Genomic DNA, 24,064 nt, shown 5'->3' on the forward strand with positions numbered 1-24,064 from the left:
ACCTAAAGAAGGCTATGGTTATGAATCACGCTCTTTTACCCAGGCACTGTGGGACACTCTTTTTCCCAAGCATAATATTCTCTTCTGGAAACTTATCCCCTTCACATCATGTTCCAACATCTTGTTTTCTTGTGGTAAATGAACACATAATACTATTAACTAAAGTTGCATTTCTCTGCTTAATTCCTCTTTCATTCACCCCCTCACCATCTCCCACCACATGTGAATGGCTTGAACTGTGCCTTCCTCTGTGCATTGACTGGATTAAAAGGGAATAGAGACTACAAAATCTGCAACCAGCATGAAATAAAATATTATACAGTGTCTCAGTGTAATAGTTATGGTCTTTATACTTCTGATTAAGTCCTCTTTATCCATATCATATCTGGACAATTAGCTGCCAAGTTACAAAATGCGTTCTGTCTTTAAAAGTTATTCTGAATCTAATAATGCCAACAGAGTTCTGTTTCCATTTGCTCAGTAGTAAGCAGCCATAAGATTTATCCTTTCATAAGCAAATAGATTCATATACCCCATATTCATGATGGGATATATTTAAGTTGCAGCTACCATACAAATAAACTTATTGGGAGCTATTGTTTTTATCCTATGATTAGAACTAGAATTCAGCTTTCATATGAAAAGAAACACTGCCAATTTCAAATTGTTACAATTGTTAAAATATTGTGCTGGGATTCCTAGCAAAATTTTAGCTTATTAAAGCTGAAATAATTTAAATGTGAGTTTATCACCTTTTATACTTTTTTCTCTTCTGTTTGCATGTGCTTCAGAGCAGGCAATGAAAATGAATGCATTCAGCTTCAGGGATTCTAGATAGTTTCACTTAAATTAAACTCACAGTCCTCCAAGTTGGGATTCACAGGGTGTGGGAGAATATTCATCAGGAGTTTTCATTGTTTTTACCAGGATTATTTGTAGACAGATTTGAAATGTTTTCTATAGAAAGGCTCACATGACCGTTAGATATAATTTAAAAAAAAAAAAAAAAAAACTTTAAAATACATATGTGTGAAATCAAATGTAAATAGGTAGTTTCCATTTGACATTTATTATAAAACAGAATTAAAAAAGAGCAAGATCAGTTAAATATAGTTCAATGCAATATAGCTAGCCTGTACTATGTTAACATTTTTCATTCTCCAGGACATAGTGTCTCCCTGTGCTTTTTTGTTCCTTTAACATCAAAAAGCAGTGATATTTGAAAGCTAACAATTACAAAGAATTGAATTTCTTTTGCCCATTGACGTCTTTCTTTTTCTTTCACTTAAATAAAGAATTATTTTAAATGCAGATGATAAATGATAACAAGGTTTTTCATCTCTGACCTTTGCATTGCTTTCAGTGACTCAAAAGGCTTAACCTTTACTTGAAAAGCCATGTACTGATCTAATGGGATCTTCAAGGAGAACAGATATAATGCCCCGATATATATATTTGCACGCTATAACCTTTAGCTCATAACCATATTCCAAGGTCACTTTAAGCACAGCTGTTACCTGCACTTGGGACACAGTCAAAGGATAGCGAAATAATATCCAGGTGACACCTTCACTGCAGGGTGGAATGGTTAGAGAGCCCTCATACACCCAGTAGTCACGCAGTAGAGGATCTGAAATTAAAATAAATGTGGAATTTTAATGACATTAAGGAAGATAATTGTGTCTTTCCAATTATGACAGCTTATGATAGCCATGGGTTTACTCATATGTTTACATTAGGACGCAGTAAGTTAAGGTGTGAATTTATAACCTGCCAAGCACTGTCCACTACTTTCTCAGGTGAATGTACACGAGCTATTGGTCATTATATTACAGTAAATTCCCCTTGCAGATGAGTATTTTAAAGATGAATATGCTACTTTATAGATGTGAAAAATAACATGTGCACACCTCCTTAAACTAACACAGCAATTAAATAATATGCACAGCAATTAAATAATATGGTGGGAAATAGCTCCTGTTAGTGTCAAAAACTCAAAACACATTCCATTTTGAAGGCAGAGGGGCTGTGGTGATCAAATTTTAACTGACTTCTACATTTAGGATATATCTCAAGGATGAATTTATTTCATTTTTTAGAAAAATTCAGTGAAAACAGCTCAAGCCAAACTTTTCAGTTCACAGTTCTGGTGACATATTTTTTGAGATGCACTGGTGTCTCCCAGCTTTGGAAAAGTGACTTGAATTTCACAGGGAAAAAAATCAAGGTTTATTTAAGAATAAACTTAATAAATTTATAAACTTATTAATAGGTTTATAAATAACTGTTGGAATAAACAGTTGCCTCTCAAGAAAACATACAATGGTTTGTCCAGAGTTTTAACTCTACATACACGTTTGATTTTAATTCTTTTAATTCCTCAGAGATTCCAGTCACACCACACTTCATAAGTGAGACTACACAGGGCTGCCCTTTGCTGCTGTAGGCCATACTCACAAATGACTCCCTGACACAGCTTAAGAAGTACGTATAGGAAACTGCCTCACTGTAAAAGAGGGGACAAGAAACAAACCTTGAGACACAGGCTGGTTAACTACGGCATGGAGAGCAAGGGGGAAGGTTGTGACTAGCTTGACAAGGACAGGGTGGGAGGTTGGAAACTGGAATAAACCTGCTTGGTTGATCTAACTTGTTACTGCCATTTCACTACTAGCTCAGATGAGTATCAGCAGAATTAAATCTTGCTAATGAAGCCTGTGATTGTCAGTGAATGGATTTTGTTTTGTTGGTGTAATTTTCTTTCTTAGGGAAAAAGAAAATTTTCAAAAAATCTTTTTTAGTTAGGGAATCACATAGCAAATTCATTGAAAGCTAGTTGCATTGTCAAACACTCAAAAGTTAAGAACTGCAAGAATTAATTCAGCCCATCCTGTGCACGCATTGTGACACCATCTTGTTACACGATCACGTATGCCTTTTCTAGAGAACTTTTCATCATTTAATTGCAAAGATGGATGATTTTCTTTTGAAAAGCATCTAATAACATTTGGCTTTCTCAGTATGATATGTGGTCCTTGGTCTTCTTTTTCACATTCTATTCAAATCCTGCTTGTTAGAAGGACCACATTTTGTCATTTTTTCATATTTCTAATGCACTCATTTCTTCAGTGTCTGAGTACTTCACAAACATGAATTAATTTATCCTTCCAAGACCTCAGTGTGGTGAGGAAGGACAGATTACCCCCACACTTTAAAGCTGGGGAACTGAGGCACGGAGAAGTTAAGGTCAAATGCATCTATTCATTTGAGGTGTTCAATATGAGGTGCTTAGAACCTGATTTCTCAGAGTAGTTAACTTTCTATAGCACTTAATGCAGTCAGAACACTGCTCCCATTGACTTCAGTTGGAGGTGTAAGCACTCAGCACTTCTGCAAATCAGACCCCATGATCTCAAGTCGGGCACCTAGAAAATGAGGAACACATAGTTAGAGATGACTTATGAAAATTTTGGTTTATGTGACTTGATCAGCATCAAACAGGAACTGTGAGGCAGGGGTCCTGTAAAAAATAACTTATGGTCACGCAATTAAAAGATGTTTTATAACACATATGCATGAAGGGGCACAGGCAGCCTTAATTCCTGCAATTCCTAATTGCTGAGCACTTGACTTTGCAACCTAAACGATATTCTTTTGATACAATTAATATAGTTTAATGGAGGCCTGGTTTACTTTGGAAAATTAAAGATCTTGCCACTATGACATGGAATTTAGCTCAGAAGGATTCCTCACAGAAACATTCATTTTGTAGAAATGCATTTTTTAAAAAGTCACTTTTTTTTTTCAAGACAAGGTAGAGGAAGCAGTTGTTTCTTACTCTTACTCTAACTTTTAGCTGTATGAATTTGAATTTGCCTCCCATTGTCACTACTCCTTGTATGCTATACAACTGTCATTGCATTACGGCACTGTCTTTTGACACTGCCAAAATGCTACCATGGTAAGTGGGTACCCTTAAGCTTCCTATTTTATGCCGAAGTACAGAAAGGAGTACAGACAGCTCCCCTTCTAGGTGGGATGATAAATCATCATGAAAGCTAGCCACAGTGTTGCCAGCAGTGCATGGACTACAGTATCACATCCCACTCACAGGACGAAGGTGCGGATTTATCATAAATTCCAAAGGGACTTCATCCCTATCCCTGTTAGCACCACTAGGTGCAAAATGCATTACCACTTTATGGGATACACTCTCAGGCTTGCAGTTAGGCTGTGCTTTAGATCAAGATTGTCTCAGCCTCTGCAATTAGCTAGTAATCCACCCACACAAAAGTAAGCAAAGGCACCTACCTGGCAATAAAGAGTTGGGATTAAAACAGGGTATTGTTTTGGACTTTCCCTGAAAAAATGAATACAAATCAAACTCATCTCTAGTTTCTTATTAAAATTATTATGAATGGAGAGGTAAAACATACTGTGTGTTCTTATAACATTAAGCCTTGAATTCCTGTGCAAAGCAACCTCATTAATAGTCCCCATTTAATCATCATTGCATTTGTCCTTGCAGCTACACAAACACGTGTTTTATTCTATTTTATATTTTACTTCTAAGGCTATCTCAGCAATTTGTTAACTTTCTGCCTTTAGTACCTGGGCTCCTTCCAGGTCCTAGCCTTGAAATTCTCCACATGAAATTCAGGGGTTCCATACAAAATGAGTTTAAAAAACAAGGGCCAAAGTGAGCTTTTCCTTGACCGGTGTGGGTAACACTTAATAAAATAAAGCTGGTTCCACATATTTAAGGCAAGATAATTTTATGTGTGCCAAAAGTATGTTTGATGCTGCCCCTCTGAAAGTCGTTAGTATAACACGCTCACAATGACGAGGCCTTTCATGACCTTCCTTTACTTGGCTGTCCTTTCAGTAATGAAACTGCAGAGTTCCATACACTATTGTTTTGTCTGACACCTTCATAAACAATGAGTTTGTAATATTAAACATCATGACTGAAGTTTACCATATATTATTTGACTAAAAGAAGATTTTCATTTCCCTTCTAATTTTTCTACACTTCAGCACCCACTGAAGTGAATGGCTAATCTCTCCAGACCAATACAGAATGTCTCATTAATACATCTCAAAATCCTTTAAAATCAAAGGTAAGTATGATTATTTCTATGTTACGGACAGAGACCACAAAGCAGAGAGACGGAAGTAACTTGCCCAAGGTCATTTAAGATAGCATCAACATTCTGGAGAGCACTCATATCTCCTCAGTCCTGCTAGGCTTATTATCTGTCCTTCAGGATCCCCACACATAATCCACCTGACAAGACAGCATTGTGTTTTTGCTGATTTCCCACTGCAAGTTAATATGGGTGCCCAGTTCATCTATTCTTTTCCTCTACAAATTAAAAACAGATAATTTTGGAGATGCTGCTGCTGCTGGTGTTCACTAAGCGTGTTGCAGTGCTCGCATTCACACTGACTTCATGATAATCACTGAAAAGGTAGTACTTGCAATCAGTTAGTGGTATAGAAGATCAAACCTTCTGGCCATCAGAAAAGGAACTATAAAGACTGTATATTATCTGAAAGTACTGTAAAATGCTGAGCTTCTGATGCAGGCCACCAAACTATGGTTTTCACACATGCTTTTACTACACACCCATCTGAAACCCTTCACTTGGCTTCAGTGTTTCGTATATACCCTTCGCTCTGTCACTCTTTCTCTGGTCAGTGAAGGAAGTATTTTTTCAGACAATGCCTTACCTTGTACTGGATGTCCTGGAGAATTTCAGTTACAGCCTTTAGGCCTACATGCTCTTTTCCTATCTGAAATACAGCAAGCAAAGATGAGATTCAGTATTTTGCTATTTCTGAAACTGTGAGGCAAGACAGATGTCAACCAGAACATTAAGTTCTGTAGTTGTTTTCAGTTAAGCTACACAACCCTATGTTAATGAAATACACTGATACATGGCAACTCCAAACAATTAAATCATGATAAAGTCACCAGTCAAAACTAAACAAGGTGTAAATAACTTTAAAGCAGAGACAGAAACTCACAGAACAAGAGAAAGAGTCACAGTTAAGTCTGGTAAGTTTTGACTAACCTTGTTTTGCAGCATGTGGAGTCAAAATCATGCAGCATTATGGCATATAAATGCCAAGGATACAGTTTGTCCTTACCAGTTTTTGTCAGAAAAGTACACAGAAAGGAACAGAGTGAACAAACATGACAGACACTTTTTGAATTTGTTCCCACAGCATTGCAAACCTGGCCCAAGGTATCTCTGAAGCTTGGGGGAGGTTTTTTTCCTGCTTCCAGAGCACAGAATGGCAGATCCCCTCCCTCACGGCATCTCTAGGATCCTGCTCCCAGCAGCCTGCAGCACTGCCTTTACTGAACGTCTTTAAGGCACAGAAGATGGGGCTTTCAAAAGAAATGTGTTCATGAAATAAGATATTCTTATTTTGTATGAACGTTGTCCACCCTGTATGCTGATTTCAGCTGCTTCTGATCTAAATCACCCATCCTAGGACCCTAGCTTTTGCTTTCAGGACAACATTGGCAAAATAGGAAGACTCAGAACGACCTTCCACTTGATTTCTTTGCCAAGGTGTGCACATATGAGGAATGAAGCAGGCATGAGTGAGAATGGGACAGCTGGACCCTGAAAAATTTGTTCGTTTTTTGTTTCTCTTGGAATAGAATGCCACAGTAGTCACTGGAAGGAAACAATTGAATGTCAACAATAGGTAGCTTGTCATTTCTCCAAATTTAAGAGGATTTTCTTTTGTTTCAGAACAGGATTTCCATTTAAAACCTTTGAAGGGGGTAAAAGATATTGAAATCACTTCAAAGATGCTGTTTCTAAATTAATAGTCACCAAGGGCTGTCACTTAAAGCAGTGAAAATATTTTCATTGACCTTAAATTATGTTTGAGAACCATGGTGCAAAACTATTATATTTCCGTGACTTTAACAGGAAAAAGGGTCACTGAATTTCCTCTCCCTGTTCCTTTAAACAGCATAAATACTATTTTTCCTTGGTCAATTGTAATTATATGATGCCTTTCTTGGCTAATGAAAAAGCCCTTTGGAATGCTTAAGAATTCTGATGAAGGTGAGAGACCAGAAGCGGAAAATCTATCATTGAAGTTTCAGATTTATTTAAGAACTTATATATAACTTTCTAACAAACTCGAAGGTTACCTCTGCTGGAATTAGAAGGTGACTTACATAAGCAATTATCACACAGCCCTCTAGGATACAAAACTGAAGACTTTCTGACTTCCATTTTTAGCAGTTCTATCTGAGTGTTGGAGCTGTAACCAATGTACCTTTAAATTCAAACAGAGGTAAAGCTCAAAGGCATTCATAAACTCGTTATGGAATACGACAAATTAATAATATCACTGTGAAAGAAAATCCATTTGATCTAAGCACGAACTCTAAACCTCTTCCTCCAAACCCATTTAAATAAAACAGTTTGCCATTTCTCATGAGGAAGATGAGAATCTGGTGCTTGAGGACTAAAACAGAAAATCTTCTTTATAGAGTGCAGCCCTTGAAAAACCTTTAACAGCAATTAGATTATGGGGCTAACTTCCCCGCTTGCATTACACCTTCTCCCCAGCAAGCTTTAAGCCTCCTCGTTGCAGGCTTTTCTGAGGGTCTGTGGCAAGACTCTTTACACTCTCAGCCTGGCGTCTCTGAAGAAGTAATACAACTCTACCTCATATTTGTCCTGTGTGAAGAAACACACTTGTCACTGTGCTCAGAAAACACAATCCTACTACCAGTTTTCAGCTGTTTCAGCCCATTCAGCCAATGGGTTAGTAGGGGGTTTTTTCCCCCTCTTTCCTTCTCTCCTCTGTGTATTTCCTCAATCCCCAAACAGCAGGCCTGGCCAGGAATGGAGAAAAACGCATTACAGAGGTAGTGAAGCACCTGTACCTCCCGATAGCCCTCATTCTGCCCTCAGAGGAATGGAGAGTGGATGTCTGCTTACAGCCAGAGTCACAGAGAGAGATGGCCGACTATGTATTATCCCTTCTTTAACTAACATACTTTCAATAGCCTATTTAAACAAGAATTACTTATGTAGCACATACACAGAAGATATGACTGTGAAGTATCTTTTGAATAGAATACCAGCAGTCATACATTGTTTTATTTTATGAAATCGTTAAAAATGAAAGAAAATGGAAAGGAACTTACTTCCCTCAGACAAATGATAGTGCATGATAACAAGTGCAACACAGGAAACTTACCTGCACAAACAAAGCAATAATAGCTATGCCGTGCTTCTTCCCTACTGCCTCATCAATGCTGCTGTACAGTGTGGAGTTCCAGTGCATTAGATGAAGCTAAAACAAAACAGTGCAAATAGACTAATAGAGAAATACGTTTTGTAATAAAAAAACACCAGCAGTTAATACCAATTAACAAAGCCTCAGCATGTGTGTGTGCATGCATGAATATACATAGGTGCATGCCTATGGCTGTACATGTATATAAGTGGATTCCTATTATAAACATCGGGAATCCCAAGAAAAAAAAGGTCAGCTGCAGAGAAAGTGATGTATAGCCAGTTATCAAATATCTACAACAAAGGTGTGAATAATTATGCTAATGATGCTAATGATGATTTACCAACTCCCTCACTTTGAATACTGAAATGTCAGCTAATGAAACCCACCAGTGTTGCCTCTCAGCCAGCCAGCTCTCTTCCAAGGCAGGAGTATGATTATGGACATAGGCTGTCCAAACACACATCTGACTGGCTGACTGTACCATCTTAATGTCACTTGTCTCACATATCACCTTCCAAGATGAGTCACTCAAATGTCAGTAGTAAAAGTGGGAGAAGTGATTTCGGGAAAGGTTAAACATAGAGAAAGTCAAGCAGAGAAAAATGGCTGGAGGACCACTTTAGGGACAGCAGTGAAAGGGATGCTAAAGAGTAAAACATGAGCCCTCAACTGCCTTCTTCTGCAAGGTAAGAGGGCCTGTAGGAGTTAATGCATGAATACATGTCAGGCAGCAGGCACCGGACGGCAAACACGAAGTCTGTTCTGGTGAGGTGTCACAGCATGTCTTGGGACATGGTGTTTGAGAAAAGTGCTGGAAGACAGACTAGCAGGCAGTTGGAAAGGGAGGAAGGAAGGGAAGGGATGGAGGGGTAGGAGGAGGGCAGGAAGGGAGATGGGGGGAAGAGAGGTAAGAGAAAAGTGCTGGAAAACAAACTGACAGTTGGAAAGAGAGAAATAAAGAGAGTGAGAAAGGGAGGGAGGGAAGAGAGAAGGAAGGGCAGAAGAAAGGAAGGGTGGAAGGAAGGGCAGAAAGGCAGGAGGGAGGAAGGAAGGAAGGAAAGAAAAAGAAAGAAAGAAAGGAAGGAAGGAAGGATGGCACAATCTACTGAGAAATAATATGCATTTCAAACACAAGCTTTTCCAGCACTAATGCTAAAATGTAATCTCTGTGGCTGGGTCTGATAACATTGCAGAGCTTCAACATCCTAAGCACAGCTGCTTTGAAGTTTATCTGCCAACAACTTTTGCACATTCCACACAGATAAAACAGCTAAAAAATACAAACTCTTAGATTTAATTCCCGTTGTAAAATCGTGATCAATGTTTTGCTCAGTCATGTGTTTAAGAAGTTAAAATGTCACCCTGTTATCTAACATTGTTTCTACCTTCAGCAAAATTAGTTTTTAACACAGATAGTGTGTCTTCCTATTTTGTGTTTCATTTCTGCCCAGTAACGGCCTCTGTGAAATGCTTCTTGCCCCTTACACAGCAGGAGCTCACACTGGCATCTCAGCATTTCAGCGACCAGTTCCTCAAGCGATCACTCTCCCCTTATTTAACCTTCAATGAGAATTTTGGGCACTCCTCTTGAGGACTGTCATTTCAAAAGTCAATACAAAATTTTAAATGAACATAGTGTACACCAAATTAAATTCCAAATTATCATACAAATAATTCTATTCATGCTGATCAAAGGCATCTGCTGCTGCTCCATGAAACCTTTTCCTTCAAAAATATAATAATTCACTTGCACATGAGAATACTAATACAAATGTACTTGCCCACAGCTACGAAGCTTCTAGACATACAAATGCTCCCTGTTAGAACTAAGCTATCTCCCTATTGCCAATGGACTTACTTGGTGCCATGTATTTTACAATCTATAAAAAGCTTTGTGACACATTTGATTTGCCTTTGGGTTTTAAAGTAGCAAAACCACCGGATCAAATAATGAGATTTCGGTCTCCAGCACTCACTTCAGCAGACACAGAACTACCACCACTCAAGAAGACAGAAATCGAAGCGTTGCACTTTTCTGAGACGAACCTGGAGTTTGCATCAGCTATCCACTAGAGGGGGCTCACGGAGCCCCACGATCCTCACCAAAATCCTGACGTTGAGAAGGAAAGGCGAAGGAATGAGGTTGGGGTGACTGCAGTCGCGATGGCAATGTCCTTGGTGCGGCGAGAACAGCGACTCGGTTGGTTGGAAATGTCAAAGCAAGCTTGTCCTTTGGTGGCTGGAACAATAGCGCTGAGGGCGATTGCCAAATGTAAAGAGAGCATGACTTTGACTGTGTCAACAGGCGGGTCTTGGCTAAAGCTGCCGTGGCATTCAGTGTGTTACGCTCCTTTAGAGGTGAAGTCTGATCTGACATTTGTCTGCATTCTGACAACAGTGGGTTTTTTCTGAATATTTGAAAGGAAAATGCTGAGCCCCAGCAAGAGGAAAATGAGCAAGCGCTTCAGACCGTACCAGCAATGACCCCAGTTTATCCAGAAACGGACTGTCGTCCTGTCTTAGGCAGCAGGCTCATCAAGGCAGAGACTTTCCTATGATATCAGCTAGAAGAATGACACCAAAACCTCTGTGTACTACTATAAAACATTAAGAGGTCTAGAATTAGTCTGTGCTGCAGCATAAACAGCCTGACAGGAAGACATGCTGCAAAATACACTTAGCTGCTGCATGAAAGGGGGACCACAGTGCAAAAAGCCCTGCAGCTGGAACTGCCTTCCAAGGAACATACCTACTGGCCAGCACCTCTTCCCACATCTCCAGGGGACATGGGGAGAGTAAGTTAAATATTAACTATGTATTTTAAGAGTATCTTTAGGTCTCTACATCCCCTCAGGCCTCCTTCCTTTCCACCAGCTCAACAGAGGTCAGGATGATCTACTAAAAAAAAAAAAACCCATAACACAAAGACAAAAATGGGATGTACTTAAGGCTAAAGACTTAACCCCTAGACTAGGTTCAGGTTTAGTAATCAACATTACTAAAGGTACTGAAATAGGCTGTCAGCACTTTCTGGTCCAAAGGTTTCTGTAACTTTGAGGTTCTGCTCAAGGATGCTTAAAATACATAGTAGGCTCCTTAGAACAAGAATCATCATTTTGTACTGGGTTGCTAAAGCCCAAGGTAGAACGGACTTCTGGTCTGTGTTTAAGATGCTACTGTGTTACTTCCTTAGAGGTGGTGATAATTACAGTGGATTAGTAATCTATTTTTTACACAGCAGGTTGTAAACTTGCTGTCATAAACACTGTGGTGCCAAATAGTATCAGCAGGTTCATAAATGGATCAGACAAATGATGGACAAGTCCAAAAACAGACACTAAAGAGAACAGGTAGAGATGCTGCCTCTAGCACTCCTAGTCCTATGACAGTAGATGACTGGGGAGTACAATAAAAAGTGGTCAGGGTCATGTGCTCTCCCTACACAGCACCCCTTACTGACACTGCTAGAGACGGAGTACTGGATGGACCACTGGCCTGATCCAGCAGCGTATTTATTACGTTCCCATGTTCTGAATCAAGGTGGTATTTGGAATAGCTATTCACAGAAAAGGTTCCGTCATTAGGGATTTACAAACTGAAATTAGACAAGCAACCTAATGGAAAATAATAATTAATACCATAAGATTTCCTAAGAACAGGCCAACAGGCTTCACATCTTTTGCTCTAACTGCCCATGCATGCACATTTAAATAAATAAATGGATGTCAACATGCACTTAAATAAATGGAAGTCAAATCAAATGAATTCTTCTACAGAGCAGGAAAAATGTAGCTCAGATGGGAGCTGGGTAAGTAAACGAAAAAGTGATTCAGAAAGGGAAATATTAGCAAAGAAGTAGTAAGGCCTGAGTGTTCGTAGCAAAGTGTTGCTTTCAAATTGTGGTTTATCCTGTGTGTTCGTGTGGTTCTCTGGAGCTGTTCTGCCTTTTGTTTGCTCTTTTTTTATTTGTAATATGACTTCAGATGAAAACATCAGATAGCATTTAAAAAAAAATGGCAAAAAGTCTACAAACATTACAAAACTTGAACTCCAGAGAGTACAGTCCACAAACAACATGGCCTGTAACTCTTGTTAATATTTATGGGAATCAGATGTGCACAGAGGAAAAACCTTCAGTTTTACATTGATTTAAGACAGCTATATAAAAAGTGCATACTCACAAGGGGTGCCAGTCTCCAGTATGAATACAACCATGTGGGTTTTTTTAAATAATCAGCTGTAGTGTATTGGCAGCTTACCATTGTGTGGTTTTCATTCAGAGTACAAACAAGCTGCACATGTCAGTATGGCAGGAGAGGCTCTGCTCAACTTGTTAGCTAATGTTTTGATACTCGGTAGTTATGATGTTTCTATACAACCAAAATGAGTCAGCTATGCTGTTACTGATTATTGGTGGCTGGCTTGGCGTGCCAGACAGTACAGTTTTACAAAATAATCAGAAAGCTGTGAGAAATTCTTTAGCACTCAAAAAATACATTTTCCTCTTGGATAAAAAAATAATTTGGAGCCTCTTTACATTCCAGCTGTAAATCAAAGAATTGTAGCAGTGACTTCCTTAAAATCAGATGAACTGAAAAATCATAAAGGCAAATGATAATAAAGTGCTGATAAAGTTGATTTGTTCTGTGAACAGCTGGAGAGACTCTCCTTCACAGGAAAAATTACGTAATTATTCCAGGTAGCAGAGTAAACCCCACAGAAGGATTATTTTGTATGGAACAAATTCTGAGAATCTTCTCAATTTTCATCCAGTCCCCATTCAACCAAAAGACTACTGATCCCAGTCCTGATGTCCTTGCTTAGGAAAAGCTGATGCTGACATTAACAAGGGGCCTGTCTCAAATCAAGACTTTTTCAAAACTGAGTAAGGGCCTGAGATTCTGGCTTTAAAATCAATAAACAAATGAAAATCCTACACTTAAATCCATTCCTTTCTCTACCACAGAAATACCGTTTATGTCAACACAAAAAGAAAACGCCTGGAATGGTAGATTTTTACTCAGAATGAGAGTCCCTGGGATAACAGATTCTGGCAAGAATCAGAGTACTCTATATGACCAAGCACATTTATCAGTTCTGGAAGCCAGTTTCTCTCAATTAAAAAGAGAGTTACAAAACCACGTACATTTTTCCCCTGTCTGGGGTACATAAAAACATATAATAACAGGATAATTTAGGTTGGAAGTCACCTCGGAAGTTCAACGGCCTCCTTCCCTATTCACAGGAGCACCAACTTCAAAGTTAGCTACTAATTCAAAGTCAGATCAGGTTTCTCATGGCCTTGTCCAACTAGGGTTTGCATATCTCCAAGGATGGAGATCTGACAACCTCTCTGGGTAACCTGTTCCGCATTTGACCTCTCCCATAGGGAAGAATTTTCTCTCCTTGTATCTAATCAGGATCTGTCTTGTTGCAACCCGTGTCCCTTGCCTCTTGCCCTTTTACACTCCCCAGAAGAGTCTCTGCTCAGGAGCCCAAGCACGAATTGCCCACAACCACCAGAATGAGGTCTCTGGACTCCTGAATGGCACCTCTTTCTCAGACCCTCTCAGTCATTCATCTATGTGAATGACCAAGTTTCACCTAAATTTACTTTCACCTAAGTTTACCCAACTCTTGCAATGTCAGGAAAGTCACTACTAGCTCTGTAGCTCTACTGCAACATGCCGGTGTGCATCTGTCACCCAAGTGGCAGACCAAACATAAGACAGGCTCATGCTTTATAGGAAAATACATGGAAATAAATCACAGCTCATCTTTTGTTGTGACATATCTGATTAATGGTAAAGAAAGAAGAAGGACTCTGTAGTCAAATGTTTCTGCACTCTTATACGATCTTAATGTGACAAATTTGCTATAAAACTGCACAATCTGGAATGACTTGCTACCATAAAAAGGAGTCCGTATACTGTAACTGCTTTCTTTATAAATACTTATTGCTAAACTACTGGAATCCTCATTTGTTATTGGGATCACTACAAAACACTGTTCAATGTGCAGCGTTTCCACTGGCTAAGCCAGGCAGTTTGGAGCAAAGCACCAAGCCCACACCCCATTGGAGTCAAGGGGAAATGTGCCAACAGCAAAACTCCTCCTGACCTCCGTGGCACCAAAACCAGGCCCTACAAGGGGGTTATGCCTGGTAAAACCACCAGCAGCTGAGGCAGCAGGAGGCAACATGAAATACCTGCCCAGCCTGGGTGTGGGTCCTGCCTCAACCTAATTGGCAACCATAGCCCATTTTGCAAGAGGCTGTGACATGGGGGATCCTTCTGTTGAACAGGCTCCTGTTTGTGCTCTACACACAATAGCAGGCTGTCTTTTTAAAATAATTCCTCTTCAGATATGCATGTTAAACTGTTAGAACATCAGACTGTGACACTATCGTCACTAGCCTTGCTTGAATCCATGCTGCTGTTGCAATCACCCATTGTACTTTTTCCAGTCTCTACACTCTTACTCTTTACTAAGGAGCTAATTATTACAAAAGCTTCTTTCTTCAATGCATGCTGCATTGTGTGTAAATTAATCTTCTGGAAAGCTTTGTTCCTTGGTCAGAACTAGGTTATACAGCTATTTCTTGTTAGCCATGCAACTAGCAATTACAAGCTCCAGAAAAGTCTGCTTAGTCTAGTAATATTACAGGCCAAGAAGGCATTTAAGGATGAGAGATATGTTATTGCTCTCACATCTTCCCAATTCTTATTTCAATTCTATAAACTGTACCTCAAAAGACTAATAGGTGAATATTGCATCCCCACATCTTAACCAGAGTTGCATCTAAAACATGTTAGTCTGGAAATTTTGAGCATATTGCTTTTTGTCATATTTCTGTCACTGCTGAGAAAGAGAATGGAGCTGAAACTGTTTCGATTCCACATAAATGCCATCTCTGGGATGAATCTATATCCCTAAGGTAAATTAAAGCAGCTTTAGAGCTGCTCTGCTAAAGATTGTAGAGCTAAGAACTGTACTCCTGGCCTCACCCAAGTTTGTTAGAGATCAGTATATTCCAGTTGCATTCACAATACGCCATAAAAGCTGAGGAGGGAACAGTACAAATGGGAAACTCTGGCTACCTAACTGGGGCCAGCATAAAGTCTTTTTCCTGGTTTGAGAGGGATGAAATGAAGCTGAGGATTTCAGCTAGTAATAATGGAAGGCAACACAGCCCAGTCGTACAATAATGATGTGTAATTTCAACAACGCAAATATTGCGTAAACAACATCACAGGAGGACAAAATGTGGAAAAATTGTGTCTTGCTATTATACATGTGCATAGAAATTTATGAGCTGATACTTGACTCGGCACTGAATTGTTTCAGGAAGCAATTGACTAAGCTGCTGGCAGTGACCATAACATACAGTAATTAAGTTCCAACTCCTCACAAGGGGACTGAACCAAGGATATGACCAGGGCACACAGCTTCAAGAAAAGTGATTAAAAAAATAGAAAGTTAGTTATTAACAGCCTGAAGGAGAGGTTTAGGAAATTAAAGTTAATGGAATTGATACAGAGGCTGTTTGAAAATGTTTTAGGAGAAGCAGGAGTATGTGTACGTACTCAATGCCACAAAGAAAGAAACAAAACCCCATAAAGTAACAAAGCCTGCATGGTTAAACATTACAGTTCAGTCAAGGTAAATATGCTTCCTTTGAAAATGCAAATGCAAATAAAAGCAAATTAGTAGATCATGAACTCTGGGCAAAATCAAGAAGAAGAAGAGGACAAGGAAGTAGCCAAGGGAGTTAGGTTATTAAATCAGTGTACTTGGTTTATGCTTGTAGACTTGAATTTTTCAATGCTTCTATTGTGGATAGGTGACAAAATGCCACTGAATTTCAGGAGAAATTAAATCCTCTTTAAAATTTCACAGATAGATCACTGTCATAAAAAATGACATAAAGGGAACGCTGTGCCTATCTTTGAAAGCAACGCTAATTTCAGCACTAAGAGAGACAAGCTGAAAGCAGCGCCCAGAAACACAGGTGAAAACACTGTTAGCATTAAAAACCTCCTGATTAATATAACCTGTGAGAAGGGAAAGCACAGCTTCTGCTGAACTTCTGCTTGTTACAATTTATTGAAAGTGTTAAAGATCTAGCAGGTCTAGCCTGTGGGTTAACCATCAGGCTCCAAGTACAGACAGAACGAGATGACATTCCCTGAACAAAGAAGTCTGTAATCCAAAATCAGATAAATTAGATGCAAGCAAATCAAGTTGGAGCCGAGTACAAGGTATCCTGGAGATACCGTTTAAAAAACTTCACAGTCACAGTGTGAGATACTATATGTCTCAGGTCAAAAGCTAAATTCGCAGCTAAAACATGCAGAACAAATGCTTGACTGGGGCATCAGGGTAGTCCAGAATCCTTGCTGACTGGTGCTTTCCTCTCTGTGAACATCTTTGAAAGAGGGCGGAACTGTAACATGGCTGTAAATAAAATTATTTTAGTTGGATCATAAAAGGAAGGGTTGCAAAGACATCTTCCAAAATCTATTCTCTTTCCAAACAGCCAGCCAAGCAACAGCAAAAGTAGTCTAGGCAATTGTGTGGCATACCTTCAGGTGTGCCACTGAAAAGGTAAGGAATAGTGGGACTACTGAATTATTTGCAGCATCTCAGGAAACACTCTCGCAGTTGCTGTGGCAAATCGCTTGTGCTAAAGAAATATCTACTTTGGTAAGCCATACTGAAAAATAATAATAAAAACATGGCAACATCTAATATTAACCAGGGACCCATGTTCCCTTTGAACAGTCTAATCACATGCAGTAGCCTTGTTTCATATAAGACAAAGAGCTGTTGGTCCACTGAAGAAATGAAATTAACAGCAGGAAGTACTGATGTATTTGGAGAGATTCAAAAGACTACAGCTACAAACAGTGAGCTAACAAGAAAAATAATGGGAACCTATGAACAGTGAGCTAAAAAGAAAAATAATGGGAACCGTAAAATATCCAACCAAGTGTTCTTCTTTCTGTTCTGGCAAAAAAAGCTAAAAGGCTAAAAAAAGAAAAGTAATTTAAACTTAATAATAAAGGGAAAAATGGGTCTTGTGTCCCTCTTCTAACCAGAGATAGACTAACTCTTCAGAGAGGGGCTTCGTTTCCACTGTATACAAGGTTAGGAAACAGGAAGGGGACGCAAGTAGACTGACACAAAGCCAAACACTGCTGCAGTTCTCTTAGCACTCCCAAGAAAGCAAGACACGGGCATAAACTATCTTCACTGTTAATACAACCACAATGCCAATGTCTTTACCTGTCTTAGTTCTTGTGAAGGACACCAGTCTGCAGAAAGTTTTGCAAACCCTACCTAGACCTCTTTTGTCCAGGCCTTGAACAGAAGATCAAAATACCTCATTTGCCCACAGAGGCTGCTGACATGTTACATTAGCTTACCTGTTTCTTAGGAAAACCACTGGCAAACCATCGAAGGGTAGAGGGGAAACTGAGGATGCTGTAATTTGTAATTTGTGTGCATTTATTTTTTCTTCCCATTTGAAAGCACAAGCACTGCTTATTTCTACTGGCACACACAAGAGATTAAAAGAAAACAGGAATTAATAAAAAATGAACATTTTTCCAACTGTAATAAAATTATATAGGCTAAGAAAAGGAATGAAAAAGACAAAATACCCTTGATTCCAGATTGCTGACTGTCCTGGTTTTGGGTGGGATAGAGTTAATTTTCTTTCTAGTAGCTGGTATAGCGCTGTGTTTTGGATTTAGTATGAGAATAATGTGGTAACACACTGATGTTTTAGTTGTTGCTAAGTAGTGCTTATACTAGAAGCTGGGAGGGGGCACAGCCAGGACAGCTGACCCAAACTGGCCCAAGGGCTATTCCATACCATATGACGTCATGCTCAGTATAGAAACTGGGGGGAGTTGGCCAGGGGGCAGCGATTGCTGCCCAGGGACTGGCTGGGCATTGGTCAGCGGGGGGTGAGGGGCTGCACCACTTGGTTTTTTTCTTGTGTTTTGTTCCTCTCTCTCTTTCTCTCATTGTTTTCCTTTTCATTACTATTATTATTATTATTATTATTATTATTATTATTATTATTATTATATTTCAATTATTAAACTGTTCTTAGCTCAACCCGTGACTTTTCTTACTTTTGCTCTTCAGATTCTCTCCCTCATCCTACTGGGAGGGAGGGTGAGCAAGCGGCTGTGTAGTCCTTGATTGCCAACTGGGGCTAAACCACAACGCTGACTCAATATCAATCCTGTCAGTAAGAAAATTAAAAGCTACACAGTTATTACTGTCAGATTCATAGGTCAGGCTCTTCACTGTGCCATGTTTCTGCTCAGTGTGTGAAGCAAGGAGCACCACAGAGCAGGTTATTGTTCCCTGATACCACGTCTGGCCCCAACAAACGTGTAGGCTGAGGTGCCCTGCATCTGCCCTTACCTGTGCTAACAGGAACAAATATACATTCAAGCCTTTATTCTTCCTTCCCTTGAACTATGAAGGCCAGGAAGGAAAAAGCAAGGATTTTAGTGCAGGACTCTCCATCCTGCTTTTACTCTGCATTCTTGGCAACCTGAGTGAGTGTATGTGTGGGTCTGCATGTGCTTTTATAGCTCCACAGTTAGAAAGAAGGAAGCTTGGAAAAAGGACTGGCCCTCGATGAATAGTTGATGATATTACAGCCTAGCAATGCCATCAAGAAGACAGAAAACACAAAGTGCTATGGGTTAAATATTTAATTCTGGAAGTGTTATTTATATGACTAAGCATTTAATATAACCATGTCCAATTCCACAGTGTTGGCTGCAATATGTTGCCCTGTATTTAAAATCAGACTGCTCATATGTAGAAGGCTTTAAATCACAGACTTAAATTCCAACAATAGGTTCTCTAATGCAGGCAGAATAAAAAACACTCCTTCCCTGCTAATTTATTAAGTTTTATTAATAACTAATTTGAATGCCACAGTTCTCTGTGTTTCAAAGCTAAGGGTCTCTCTAAAGAGATGAGAATCTGCAGCTGCATATTATCTTAAGTCATAATCTTGACTGTTCTCCAGTGAGCAGTTGCTCTTCCGTACTACACTCCTCTAGGAAACTCAAGTCAGTTTTTTTTTCTGTAATGTTGGCTAAGCTTCCATTGAAATAATAAACTTCATCATGCATCTCCAACAGTTTTCTCTTGAATTGCAAGTTTGCAGATTGCATAATGGTGTTATATTTTTCTGCTCTCCTGTAGTTCCATAATCTCCCAAATTTTGTTAAACTTGAACTGTTCCCCAGTCCACTTCATTATGTGGCTTAATGCTGGCACAGCAAGAAGGCAGGAACGACCAGGGAGACTATCTCATTGGCAACAGTGTGGTCTATGGACTAGGGCATAAGACAGCCCTGTGGTTAAATTGCTGAACTGGTATTTACAACCTAAATTAGATATTTTGGTAGTACGGTGTCTGCAAGTCTTACTAGAATTCAAGCATCTAGGAATCATGAGTCAGTTCTCTGTCAGTTCTGAACAAGGCATCATGTATGACCATGGCTAAATAATTTAATCCTTTTGAACTTGTTTTCTACCAGTTCATTGACAATAGCAGACCTTGTCTCACTCACACTGATGTTTTAAGGATTACATTATTTGTGCTTGTGAAGCACTCAGGCATGACAGCAAATACTTGTGGAAGCCTTCAAAGGTTTTCAGCTCTTAGATGATCTATAAGTTTTATCCTTTAAAATGGACAGAGCCATGTCTGCACCATTAGCACAAAGAACACAAAATTTGGGATCTAGCATCAGAAAGCTATTATCTCCCTCTTAGAGTACTCACTCATGCACTGGGGCCAACCTAGGAACTGGTCCTGACACAAGCATACAGCGTGGAAAGGGAGGAAATAAGGAATCTCCATGGCCAGCTTATTCCACAAATGACAGATCTTATATAGAAAAACAGTTAGGCCTAGTGGTTAGGGCAAAGTGCCAAGGAAAACCAAACAGGAAAACCAAGGTACCAGGAAACTGAGGCAAGATGCGAGCAGAGTGCCAGCACTGATCATGGCAGAAATTAGAAAATGATGTACAACTGAAGCAAATCACGTCAAGGGCACACAGCCAAGAAAAACAGCAAGGAAGAAACCTGAGCAGCCATCTTGTTGTGCTCAAACTTGGGCTTAAATCCTCTTCAGAAGTCCCATCTTCTAAGTGACTACACAAGCTCTTCTACCGCAGCAGAGTGAAAACATAAGTAGCCATCTTGTTAGAGTTGGGAATGGTGTTTGCAATAAGGGATGTCACGATAGCATCCTCTATATCCATGAGTACAAGTACTGTCACCAAGACCCTTCTGTGAGAAAGTAGAGTAAGGAGAAAGCAAAGCTATAATTCTGCTCAAGGAGTGGAAAAGACTCACATCTTTTTAAAAAGCATCAGAGGCTATATTGTTTCCACCACAGGCAGGGATGGCTAAGAGCTATTTTGTTCAAGGTTACTTGCCTGCCTCCGTGAGGATGCGGCGCCACCAAATCTGTTAGTACAGGCTGCGACTGAACGTTGTGTCTTAGCCCAGCACAACTGCAAGAAAATTTGGTGTAAAATGTCTATTACAGGCGAAGCGCAAAGACTGTCCTCGACTCCTGGCAGAACTAAACCAATAAGCTGAGGTAAGATGGAACAGGGAGCCCAGAGAAGGGCTCCCCTCTTGAGTCAGTCCTCATTTTCTTCTCATTCTCATTTCCTTCACCCTTCTCTGCACTTGCGACATTTCTCCTTAGAAGACTTTTTCCTATTCTGCTCAGTCATTCATAGTTTAGACCATTTCCTTCTTAAAAGAATACAGAAATTCTCCATCCTGGTAGAATTTACAAATCACAGATTATCGCAGCTGCCACCTCAAAAGAGTTTTACGTGCATATGAGCCACAAAGCTTATCCACACATGACTGGCTGTAAATAAGACAACTCTTAAAAGAGAGACAAAAGGATAAAGAAGCTTCAGTATAGGCCGTTAATGCCACTCTTCTTTGACCTGGTGTCTGGCAGCTTGTATGTCTTCCACAATCCAATAAATAAATTGCAGATTTTGCACAGAAGGGAAATCACATTTGCTACCTCTGAAGATGTGTACAGCTCTTCCACAGAGCTTAACTGAGCATTTCTCAGGCACTAGCCAAGCTAAAAGCATGTTTGTGCTAGCACATCAGCCCATTTTTGCTCCTGCTTTTTTCACAAATCCACAGTACAACACACATAGATGTATACCCTGAAAAAATTCAAACTATATGTGACTGAACAAAACAAGGGCCAATCCAGGCTCATGTTGACAAATTACCTAGAAAAAAAGTATACTTCAGAGACTACATGTGCCTATTTAGGTCAAATTAACCCTCAACCACAATAAAAATATAATACTAAAAGAGCATAGCAACTAGCAATCTCAAAAGTCATAAGCTGCCTATGTGTGCTTTTACAATGATGGTAATTTTGTTTTTATCTTGTTGTTGGTTTTCTGTTTCCCAGTATACTGGGAGGGGATGGAGACCTCCCAACTTTGTATCACTACAAAAAAAAAAAAAAACCAAACAGAAGTCATATCAATTAGGGGACTGCAGAATGTACGGTACATAGAAAAATGCAGAAAAATACTTAAACACCTGCACGTATGGGGCTAGGATCCCACCTAATACAATTCACTGACAGCCCTAGAATTGGTGCTAGGACCAATTTTGCCCATGGAGTGCTGTGTAAAGCTAAGTATTATTGTTATGTTCGTAAATGGCATCTACATAATGTGTAAAAGATTGTTTCTGTATAAATCATTGCAGATTTGGAAAACAAAACCCAAAACATCTGCTTAGATATTGGCCTGATTTTCCTGTGTTTTTCCGCAATTCTGTCCTCAAAAATTAGATAATGTCCAATGGGCACATCTACTTTAAACTATTATTAATCTGTTATTCATAACCTGCCAAGGATATAGCTATTACATGAATGTCATCGTTTTCTTATAAGACGCACTGTTTTAATCACGACTCACAGTATTCATCTGCAATGATTCCAAAATTTAGAAAATCATCCAAGCCTTTGAGTAACAAGTTAATTTTCCACCAGAAAACTTGGACAATTTCTGAGCAGACCTCAGCATGAAGCTACATAAACCCTTCTGGACTCTGTTATTTTTGCCTCCCGTTAAATTCATGACTGCCTAAGCAAGATATTCTTCATTAATAGGTCTTGTGCTACCAAAGTGAGTGGAATGAATTAATTTTTTTTCACAAGCAGGTAATCAATGCAATCAGCTAAGGCAACAGGATTTACTCCTTGGTTTAAAACCTTTTCTTTTAGGGTTTACGACTGGGATCATAGTCCCATTAAAGCTACTGGCAAAAATCCACAGATATCAGAACTGAGCTCACATATTAGAAACTACTGTCATTATGAATTAAATCCTGCTTGCCATTCACACCTACCCAGTCCCACTGCAGTTTGTAAGTCTCTGCATAAAGACAGAGAGACACGCTTGCATGCACACTATCTCCCAGGCCTTCTATTACAATTACAAATACTCTGTTTTATTTTTTTAACCCAAATAATTTGCTAACAAGCTAATAAGAAACTGATTAAAACAGACAGGAAGATTAAATAATGTTGGCAAAGAATATTAAAAGTTGGCAAAGAATAAATTGCCATGTTGAAAGCATGACACCTCCTCTCTAGAAATGCCAGAAAGGGGATGCACAGTGCGCAGGTATCTGATTTCAGAGCCAGGCACAGAGAAATCCCCACACCGAAGACTGTAAAGACTTCAGTAGGTAAGTGTAATGTTAACAGCCTAACCTGAAGCCCTAAAGTTGTAACTCTGATGAGATGCTTAGGCAGGCATCATTTCATGTGAACAAAGGAAAACTTCATGGTTTAAATCAGATCAAGGGTAGGATATGTTTTTTGCATTATATTTAACTACATTGCAGCAGGGATTTCAGTAACTCTGAAAGAGTCTACACAATTAATTAGTCTGCTCTTCATTACACAACAGAAATGAACATTTTTTTTCCTATACAGAACTGATTCTGGTCCTTCAGGCAACTGGATTTTCTTCTGTTCTACTCAAAAACTGTAGGACAGGCAATAATACAGTTTTTAATCTTCCTGCACATCTTGGAAACAATTTTTAAATTATTTTCTGCCAATCCTCTTCTACTGAGAGCTTTCACATGGTTCACAGCTAATATAATCCTACATTTTAAAGAGGATGGATTACAGAGAATTATCCTCCTGGTCATATTACAAGTGGTGAAAGGAACCTTTTTATTTTCTCAGATACAGTTTTATTTCAGAGCAGCAGCCTGGAAACAACCGTTCCTTTATGGTCAGATTGTGCCTTTGGTCACACCACCACTTGAGTAACTAAGAGGAAGAGACACCTTTAAGGCATAATCTTCCCTGTTTCACTTCACTTCAGAAGCAGCAAAAACTTCCCCCCCCCATAAAACAGCACTGATGCCATCATATAGTTCAGTGTCGCCTGCTGTCTCTCCTGTCTTCTTTGACTGCTAAGTTGATTCGGCCTGGCACTATGGTATGCTGTGTTTATACAGAGATCAGGTACAGTGGGACTCCATTTTTAGCTCCCCCTATTTTAACTTTGTTAATAACAAAAATAAATAGCAGTAATTTGCTCTTCCTGTCCCCCTCTATCTCCCTCTTATACATCAAAGCTAAGGGAGAGAGTCAGAGCTTCATTAGCTCTTCATTTTTTCTTCCTCCTTCTCCAGTCCATACTCTTGGCAT

At 39.4% G+C, this 24,064-nt stretch overlaps 1 protein-coding gene across 1 annotated transcript in view; it reads right to left on the reverse strand.

The window, feature by feature from the left end:
• Window positions 1–24,064, reverse strand: part of CA8 (carbonic anhydrase 8) — a 50,621-nt gene that overhangs the window by 17,851 nt on the left and 8,706 nt on the right. The window contains exons 4-7 of the mRNA XM_075495719.1: window positions 8,242–8,337; window positions 5,734–5,796; window positions 4,312–4,360; window positions 1,518–1,630 (exon numbers count right to left, since the gene is read on the reverse strand). Coding sequence (XP_075351834.1) covers window positions 1,518–1,630; window positions 4,312–4,360; window positions 5,734–5,796; window positions 8,242–8,337 — 321 coding nt within the window. The remainder of the gene's footprint in view (window positions 1–1,517; window positions 1,631–4,311; window positions 4,361–5,733; window positions 5,797–8,241; window positions 8,338–24,064) is intronic.

This window comes from Mycteria americana, chromosome 2 (genome assembly GCF_035582795.1).
Source record: "Mycteria americana isolate JAX WOST 10 ecotype Jacksonville Zoo and Gardens chromosome 2, USCA_MyAme_1.0, whole genome shotgun sequence".
NCBI lineage: Eukaryota > Metazoa > Chordata > Aves > Ciconiiformes > Ciconiidae > Mycteria > Mycteria americana.